Source organism: Chiloscyllium plagiosum, unplaced genomic scaffold (genome assembly GCF_037043375.1).
Source record: "Chiloscyllium plagiosum isolate Xiang-an unplaced genomic scaffold, Cpla_swu_hap1 HiC_scaffold_23, whole genome shotgun sequence".
NCBI classification, from domain to species: Eukaryota; Metazoa; Chordata; class Chondrichthyes; order Orectolobiformes; family Hemiscylliidae; genus Chiloscyllium; species Chiloscyllium plagiosum.
The window spans coordinates 52,991,117-53,000,695 of NW_028270161.1; the positions used below are offsets into that span (position 1 = coordinate 52,991,117).

The 9,579-nt window shown below is 42.4% G+C and overlaps 1 protein-coding gene across 5 annotated transcripts in view; it reads left to right on the top strand.

Annotated features, from left to right (window-relative positions):
• Positions 1 to 8,016, top strand: part of kiss2 (kisspeptin 2) — a 28,723-nt gene extending 20,707 nt beyond the window's left edge. Inside the window, exons 2-4 of one of the 5 annotated variants that reach the window (XM_087999682.1) lie at positions 1,946 to 2,056; positions 3,831 to 3,949; positions 5,701 to 8,016. In XM_087999682.1, coding sequence (XP_087855808.1) covers positions 3,856 to 3,949; positions 5,701 to 5,993 — 387 coding nt within the window. In that variant the 5' untranslated portion in view covers positions 1,946 to 2,056; positions 3,831 to 3,855 and the 3' untranslated portion in view covers positions 5,994 to 8,016. Of the gene's footprint in view, positions 1 to 1,775; positions 2,057 to 2,637; positions 2,660 to 3,207; positions 3,227 to 3,830; positions 3,950 to 5,700 lie in introns of those variants that run through there. The other 4 variants (XM_087999681.1, XM_087999683.1, XM_043713445.2 and 1 more) reach the window with 4 other exon arrangements.
• The last annotated feature ends 1,563 nt before the right edge of the window (positions 8,017 to 9,579 follow it).

Sequence of the window (9,579 nt, forward strand, 5' to 3'; positions counted from 1 at the left end):
GGAAGCTCAGGATCATTTTACAGGCAGATCATAGGGATTTCACAGAGCAGCCACCCAGTCGGAACTTTATCTCCCTGGTGTAGAGGAGACCACACTGTGAGTAGCGAATACAACAGACATTGAGTAAAGTGCAGGTAAATTGCTGTTTCACCTGGGAGGTGTGTCTGGAGCAGTGGATAGTGAGAAGGGAGTAGAAAAATGTGCAAGTGTTACACCTTCTGCGATTGCCCTGGAGGTTGTGGGAGTGGAGGTGGAATGGAATGTAATGTACTGGGAAGGATGGATCCTGCGAAATACTGACAAGGGAGGGGAATTTGTGCCTAGTGGTGCCATCCTGATAGAGGTGCTGGATATAATGGCTCATGATCCTTTAAATGTAGAGGGTGGAAAGTGAGGACGGGGCAGGGGGGACTGTTGGGGTGGTGCACACTATCATTGACATGGAGCGGAAGAGAAGAGGTGCAGGCAGAAGTGTGGGATGTGAGTTGGACATGGCTGAGTATCCCATTAACTACAATGGTGGGTTAAAGAAAAAGGTGGACATTACTGAGAGCCCAGTGCAGATGGTGGCATCATCAGAACAAATGCAATAGAAACAGAATGGAATGGAGTCTTTACAGAAATCAGGGTCAAGGCAACTGTGTGAGTCTGTGTATTTGTAATTGAATATCTTAATTTTTTTATTGTCCCCAATTCAAACAAGTTTCAAACTGGATCTACTCTAAAGATGCTTCAGACTACAATTCAAAACAGTATCATGGGGTGATGCTAGGACTGTGTATATAAGGATGGAACGAGATGAAAGAGATCTCTGGTAGAATAGAGATCCTCAATGGCCTTTAGCTATTCAGCAATGCTCAGATCCAGAGATTCATTTAAGTAAGATGTCAAATGGGTCTTTGTATCTCTTCTATATTGGGTTTGAAGGTGTTGAACATTGCTAGGAGCAGATTTTAAGGATGGTTCACTAGTTCCCCGCTTTCCAACCAGCAAGTTTGGGAAGAATGGAAAGAATTGAGAGGGTTTTTTTTGCCTCAATATGTGGTTGCTATGAATCGCTCTAATGAAGCTCTGATGGAAGGGCGTACCTTCTTCTCACGCTGAATAAACAGTTGTTTCCATTGAGATTTAGCATTTTTACCATTCTGTTTTGATAAGGGACAAAAAAGTGGAAAAGTATGTAATTTTGAGCAATACTCCGGTTTTGTATTAAGAAGCAAAATCAACGAAGCATTGGATTAAATTGAAAATAACAGTACAATAGATGTATTTAAAATAAAGCAGAGAATTGTGGACGCTGGAAATCTGAAACAAAAGCAAAATAGAAATTGCTGGAGAAACTCGCCAGGTCTGGCAGCAGCAGTGGAGAGGAAGCACTATGGACGTTTCGAGTCCAGTGACTTTTTCTTCAGAAGTGTATCTGCAATTGTACGTCCTGAAGAATAGTTGTCACTATATGTATACAGGTCTGAAAAAAGTTATGCAAGTTTATATCTCCGGTGCCACCACTAAATTAACCTCTGATCAACTTTAACAAGAGCAATTCAATTAGCATCGTTTTGAGGCGAGCACTGAATTAATGTTTGAATCAGTTTCTGTGCAGATTTGTTAATGCGGACTTTGTAACGCTAAACTCGAAGGATCATAAAATGGGTTTGTTCATTGGAGAGTGAGGATAAGTAAAACATGAGAAACGTTCCTCATTTGCTTATAACCGCGCGTGGAAACATTTGTAGCAGTTACTGTTCGCTCGGCTGAATCCTGCATAACGGAAACGTTCAGCAAGAATTTAAAACAGCATTGAAATCCCAGTCTGAGAGATTATTGTTTAAAATGCTTCCAACCTCAAGATCATCAACAATTTAACTACCTGTACACACAGAATTGCACTTTGTTGAACCGTGAATTCCGATGTTCCAACTATTGCGTTGTCAAATTTATGCAGAATCTGGTTGCGTGGATATCATGACAGCAGCAAATACCAAAATATTTGCAAACTCAAGAGGTAGTGAAGGTACAAGTTGTTACGGAACCATTAGCACCCGTTCAACGTAAGGTAGGAGCTGTATATTTTTTTCATTGCTTTCAAACGGACCGATTTTGAAAATCTTAAACATCTTTTTTGTACAACATTGATGCTAGAATTTTTACTATAAGCGCCTCCTGACAACAGACAATGAGTTATTGTGTCCATTTATCAGTAAAATCAAAGCAAAGTGTTCTAAAATATTACTAAAAAGTTGGTTCAAATGTCTTTGTAAATGGGGAGTTCACGGAGGATTGAAGTTAGCGAGTTTGGATACAATGGAAATCGTTTTCTTCCTCATCTGGAAGATTGCTATGTGTAAAGACTGGGCGATATCTAAAGGTAGTCCCCAATTCTGTCTTTTGCACGGGGCGAGGTTTGTAAACGAGTGACCCGTCGTGCAGGAGAAGTGTATTGAGTTTGAACTGCAATTTCCGTGGGAGGCAACGCCTTTTATATAACAGCATCCCTAACTTATCCATCAGCAGAGGGTTTTTTTTAAAACACCCATATATGAGTCATCCTGAAGATGATTTTCGTGAAGTCCACGGGAACAAATCTCACGGCGTTAAAAACAGAGTTCGCCAATTATTAAACCATAGAGCAGGGAGACGGCCAGCAGAACACAACAGGGTGAGCCACTTTAATTGTCTGCATCGGGAGCAGGACGCGAACATCTTCAATATAGCTGGTCAAAACTTACCAGAATTGGGCAGAACTATTGCCAGCCAATTCTGAACGGGTTAACTCATTGGCGTAAGGCGATTTTTGGATGGGCCTTTTCTGGCAAGCGTAGACAGTGCGGTGAAAACAGGTCCAATAGTAACTTGCAAGACAATATGGGATAAACGCTTGAAAGGGAAACATTGGCAAGGATCTGGGGAATCAGCAGGAGAGTGGCTTTGGTTGGCTAGCTCTCTCAAAGAGCTGGCATATGTATGATGGACCGAACGGCCTCTTTCGCGGCTGTCCCATTCTCTGTACATAAATCAGCCCTGATGGGCATAAATCGTTGAGCTGGGATTGGTGTCAATGTGGGGGGGGGGGGGGGGGGGGGGCGGAGTTAGTGAGAACAACAAAACAGCGTTGTCAGTAAATGGGTTTGCAATGTCTTCGGGTTTTAAAGTATTTAAAACGCTGAGCAAGGTCCCAACCGATTTGTAAGCTCGGACAAACTATCTGGAATCTACCTGTCGCTCAGTAAGTGGCGTTTTACCATCTCGTCCGAAAACAAAAGATTTTGAAATTGAAAAGATTTCAAACAAAATTAACTCGCTGCCCTACTGAGTACGCTTCTTTAAACAAAAAAAAACTCGAAAAAATGTAAGTAAGACACGTATTAGAAGGTGGGATAGTTCACCGCTGAGTTTCTGGAACAAAAAGGGGTCATTTAGTAGCCCTGTCTCTGGTATTGCGCAGGGTTTGACTGTCTTAGAGACTCCATCCCTGAGTGTGAGAGTTCCCTTTCAGCACCGCACCGAGTGGACAGCGCTCTCACTGCTGGAGAAGTCCCCCTCAGAACTGATTTGTCCGGGCGATTTTCGATTTTGCTGGGTACCCATCATTGCGCTTTACTCAGCGACAGTTCTGTGTTAAAATTCACGCCTGCCGAATCGTAGATCCGTTCGGTTTCGACTGGGAAGATTTGAATTTCATCTCAACTTAGAATCTAATGGCTGGTGGACCGCGATGAAAGAGGTGGTGTATGGCAGGAGTCAGTTAGTTGAAGTAGTTGTGTGTGGGACATCCATCTCTGTCAGTCCCACCATTGTAAATTGTGTTTAATTCACAGAGGCAGTCTTAGTGTGCTCTCTCTGCAGGGTCGTGACATGACTAGGCTTCTGCTGTTCGTGGTTGTTATAGTAAATTGCCACAATGCACACTTGGGGAAACCGATCTCCAGTGAGAAATTCGGATCTGTGGGTAAGTGTTACAATCCGCTTATACATCAGGTTTGGGAAATTGTACAGCTGCGCCTGAAGTAAGGATAGGGGCAGACAAAGGGATAAGGCTGTAATGTGTTCTACTTTTGCAATAACGTGATTTGTATAGCTGCAAAGACAGCTCAGCGTTAAGTATTCATATAGGACAGAGAATGGAATATTTGCATGAAATTCTGATACTGGGCGAGGTTAATGTTACAGTAAGTCCCTGGGCTTGCTGTTCTATTTAACATAGCTGCAGTGTCTGCTCTATTGCAAACCTTACTGGTAACGTTGGTATTAGAACAATGTCTAATGGTTTCTGTATCACTGAGGGGAACATGTATCAGCCAGCTTCATATTTAATCACTTGTGTTAATGATAAAATGAGACGGCAAAGTTAGACGCAAACTTCCCAGAGTCCAGTTGCGAGGCATAATGTGAAACTAAAAGCGTAGCCTTCAGGAATGAGTCCATTCTCATACAGTTATAGTCAAAGAGTCATACAGCACGGAAACAGACCCTTCGGTCCAGCCAATCCACGCCGACCGTAATCTCAAACTAAACTAATCCCACCCGTCTGCACTTGGCCCATAATCATGAACTTATCCAAATGTCTTTTAAATGTTGTATCAGTACCCGCCTCCACCAATTAGTCCACAAGTTCATTCTACACACGAACCACTCTCTGAGTTGCAAAGTTTGCACCTTGCGTCTTGTAAAATCTTTCTCTCATCTTAAAAATATGCTTCTTAGTCTTGGAATCCCCTACCCTCGGCAAAAGACACCTGCCATTCACCTTATCTTACCCCTCATGATTTTATAGACCTCTGTAAGGTAACCCTTCAACCTCCTACGCTCCAATGAAAGACGTCCCAGCCAGTCCAGGCTCTCCTTATATCTCTATTGCTGGCAATGTCCTGGTAAATCTTTTCTGAACCCATTCCAGCTTAATATACCCTTCCTACGACAAGAATTGGGCACAGTACTTCAGAAGGGGCTTCACCAATGTCCTGTATAACCTCAACACGACGTCCCAAATCAAGGGTCTGTGCAATGAAGCCCCCACTACCAGAATCTAGGGAACACTGGGTCAATTGGCCAAGCGCCATAGATTTTGGTTGAGTCAGGGTTATTGAGATATACAGAACAAAAACCATTAAATTGAGACACAGATTAGGATTAGTCTGACTAAATGGTAGACTAGATTTAGAGAGGCTGAATGATCTCTACCTGTGATCAGCTTCCACTTAAAACAGATCCAAAGTAATCATTAAAAACAAAGACCACGGATGCTGGAAATCTGAAACAAACACAGAATGCTCGTCAAACTGCCAGCAGCTGTGGAGAGAGAAACACTTCAAGTCCAGAATGATTCTTCCTCAAAAAGTAAAAATTGATGTCTTGAATCCTTTTTTTTCCCTATAGAAGCAGGAACCAAGAAAACAAATCGCCTCCGTTTATTAAAAGGAAATTGGATTCCGAATGTTAAAACATGTGATGGTCCTGGAAATCTGTTTCTGTCGTGGGGGCTGTCCTAATATGAATTAGGGTCACTCAAGCCGAAACGTTAACTGTCATTTCTCTCCGCAGATGCTCAGCAATTTCTGTGTTTGTTGCTACTGGTGCTGATTTTAGTGCACAGCTATCCAAGTAACAATCCAGTTTCACTTAGTTACCTGTCACCTAGTAATAACTGAACTAACTGTGCTGCTATACTGACGGGTGTATCTTCTTCACTCCCGGTCTCAGATTCGATGTTCCTGGCCCGCCAGCCTCAATTTTCCCGGAACTCGCCTGCCTTGGCTCGGAATTTAAACTCCCGGAACTCACCCGAACAGTCCAGCCTCTGCTACTTCCTGCAGGAGAGTGACCTGGAGAGTCAGATCTCCTGCAAACTCCGGTTCACCAGGAGCAAGTTTAACTTCAATCCTTTCGGACTCCGGTTCGGGAAGAGAGGTGAGGCCGGCTCGGTGAACGGGAAGGCCCTGACTGTCAATGGCAACAAGCTGCCTTATCTTTGGAGACATAAAGTCCCGACATGAGGGTATTCCCTGAGCGAGTGCCGAACGCTTTTGTATTAGAGGCTTTGTAGAGTGTTCAATGTATTCTCGTGTGGTGTGAGACTGCGACACACGCGGAGCGCACCCGTAGTAATGCAATGTTAATCTGTTTTGTTCCCGTGGTAAATCCAGCACAATTGCATTGGGGTTTTTTTTTGTATAAATATGTAAAACAATTAATGCTGTCCACATACACAATAAAGGCCGCCGATTTGGATGAATTTGCACCTACAATCGCCGCGCGTTTTGAATGAAACCAGGGAGTGAGAAAATATTGATTTCACTTGCTCTTATAGTGGACCTGTCTCATCACTGTTAAACGCAAGTTTTTAAGCTTCTATCAATGAGGCACCAAGTTCACTTTGCAATCAGGTGTGGTAACGAATATGAATAACATATTGCGAAGACTTGTTGCTGTATGTGCTCCCTTAACATTATGTTCATTATTCGCGGGACGATAAAGTTTCAATCCAAAACTAATGACTGGCCTTGGAGCAGAGCAACCTACCTGCTAAGAAATAGAATAAACTTTCTTTGGTTCATTGATTCATCGCCAGTTGTATATCACCATTTGTAAATATTGTTGGACAATTCATATTATGGAATATTATTAAGAACAGAACATTTCCGATAAGCAATTGCTGGAGAAACTCTGCAAATCTGAAACCAAAGTGTCTGATGAAGGGACCCTAAGCAACTCTGCTTGGGCACTGCCAGACTTGCTGAGTTTTTCCAGCAATTCCTTGTTTTTGTTTCAGATTTCCATCATTCTTTATCTTATAGTATTTCCAGTGTTCAACCATAATCCACATTGAGAACCTTTTACACCAACCAGGGTACATGCCTTTACGTGGGCACTTGGCATATCCAGTTGCCTCAAAAATGTTTCATAGTCTGAGTTTGATGAGTGTTAACCCCTGTTCAAATAATTCTGAAAGTGCCCACAACATCAGTCAGATGAAGTTGGAGATATAAATGAATTCATGATAACAAGCACTTGGTAAACAAAGACTGGGTCATTTGAATTTATTTTCATACTGAAAATCATAACTGCACACCAAGATTCTTCATTGGAACAATTAAGTCATAGAAAATATAACATACAAAAATGTTTCTTTCACAGATCTAATGGTTTATGCATCGAATAGGCTTAAATAGAAATTCCAGTTTCCCTTCAATTTCTTTATATTTTGATTGGAATAAAGTCACAAAGTCATTAAGCAACAAGGATATATATTGTAATGATCTACAGTTGTTAGTACTGCTACCTCACAGCATTAAGTACTTGGGTTCAATCCCACTCTTGGGTGACTGTGTGGAGTTTGCACATTCTCCCTGTGTCTGTGTGGGTTTCCTCCTAGAATCCAAAGATGTGCAGGTTAGATGGATTAGCCATGGGAAATACAAGGGTGTGAATCTGGGTGGAATGCTCTTCAGCAGGTCAGTGCGCACTAGATGGACTGAGTGGCCTGCTTCTGCACTGTAGGGATTCTATGACTCATCGCAAAATATAGGTCTTTTGTTAACTGTGGTTCAAAATGAGGGGATGTAGTTTAATAATATAGTAACTTTAAGGCAGTGATCAGGAGGAATAGTTTCTCTTCCATTGGTCATTAGAGTATAGAATTCTCTTCCCCAGAAGTTAATCTTGATTGGATTTCTACAGTTGTAGCTCAGACAGGTCTTTGATAGACAAGGGAGTCATGGCATATAGAATGCAGTCAGGAGAATGGAACTGAGACAATAATCAGGTCAAACACGATCTTATTGAATAGTGGAACAGGCTCAAAGGGTCAGTGGTCTATCCCCCCTCTTGAATCCGATGTTCCAATGTATTCATGTTGGTTCAAGCCAAATCCTTGGGTCAGAAATAGGAAGCTTTTAGAAAAATGGCTCCATTTGTTTTCTGCTGTAGAAATAAGATAGTTGTTCATTGTAGCTTCTGTCACATTTTCACACACACACATACATACACACACACACATACATACACACCACACATACATACACACACACATACATATACACACACACATACACAACACACATACATACACACACACATACATACACACACACATACATATACACACACACATACATACAAAATGTTATCTGTAACTATCAGCATTGAACTATCATAGTTGTTTCAATATTTAAAACAACAGCACTACACAGTGATAGCCAATGTAGTACTCATGGTGCTCTCTATAGTAACTCCCATATCATTCTATCATGAATTATTGTAAATGTATGAGATGAAGTGTTAATCTTTAACCTTATTCCAATGAGATCAGTAACAACACTGAAAATATATAACTGAGCTCAGTTTTAAGAATATGAATTAATCCTCTATTTCCCTTTGCTTCAATAAGGGCAGGGACATATTCCTTAATGTCCTGACCTGCCAAACTATTCCACTAAAACAATTTTTTTGTCTTCTATAACATTGTTGTTTGTGGGACTTATTATGTGCAAATTTGTTGTTGTACTTCCCACCGCACAATAATGCCTTCACTTCGAAAGTACTTGTTGGCTAATGATGGTGCAGTGCATGCATAATGATTAGATTAGATTCCTGACAGTATGAAACAGGCCCTCCAGCCTGACAAGTCCACACTGAACCTCTGAAGAGCAACCTACCCAGGCCCATTTTCCTACCCATATTTACCCCTGGCTAATGCATCTCACACTACAGACAATTTAGCATGGCCAATTCACCTGACCTGCACATCTTTCGATTGTGGGAGGAAACCAGAGCGCCCAGAGGAAACCCATGCAGAGATTAGAGATCACTTACAGTGTGAAAACAGGTCCTTCAGCCCAACAAGTCCACACCGACCCGCCGAAGCGCATCCCACCCAGACCCCCCCATTCCCCTACACCTAACACTACGGGCAATTTAGCACGGCCAATTCACCTGACCTGCACATTTTTTTTGGACTGTGGGAGGAAACCGGAGCACCCGGAGGAAACCCATGCAGACACGGGGAGAAATGCAAACTCCATACAGTCAGTCAACTGAGGCGGGAATTGAACCCGGGTATCTGGCGCTGCTAACCACTGTCCCACCACGCCGCAGACACGAGAAGAATGTGGAAACTCTAGACAGTTGCCCAAGGGAGGAATCAAACTCAGGTCCCTGGTGCTGTGAGGCAGCAGTGCTAACCACTGAGCCACCGTGCCACACGTATTGTAGACTGAAGTAAGTGTTGATTGAGTTATACAGTCATAGAAACGTACAGCGCAGAAACAGATCTTTTGGTCCAATTCAGCCGTGCTGACCAGATATCCTAATCTAATCTAGTCCCATTTGCCATCACTTGGCCCATATCCCTCTAAACCCTTCCTATTCATATACCCATCTGGATGCCTTTTAAATGCTGCAATTGTACCAGGCTCCACCACTTCCTCTGGCATCTCATTCCATACACGTACCACCCTCTGTGTGAAAAAGTAGCCCCTTAGGTCTCTTATATCGTTCCCCTCTCACCCTAAACCTATGTCCTCTAGTTCTAGACTCCCCTATGCCAGGGAAAAGATTTTGTCTAATTATCCTATCCATGCC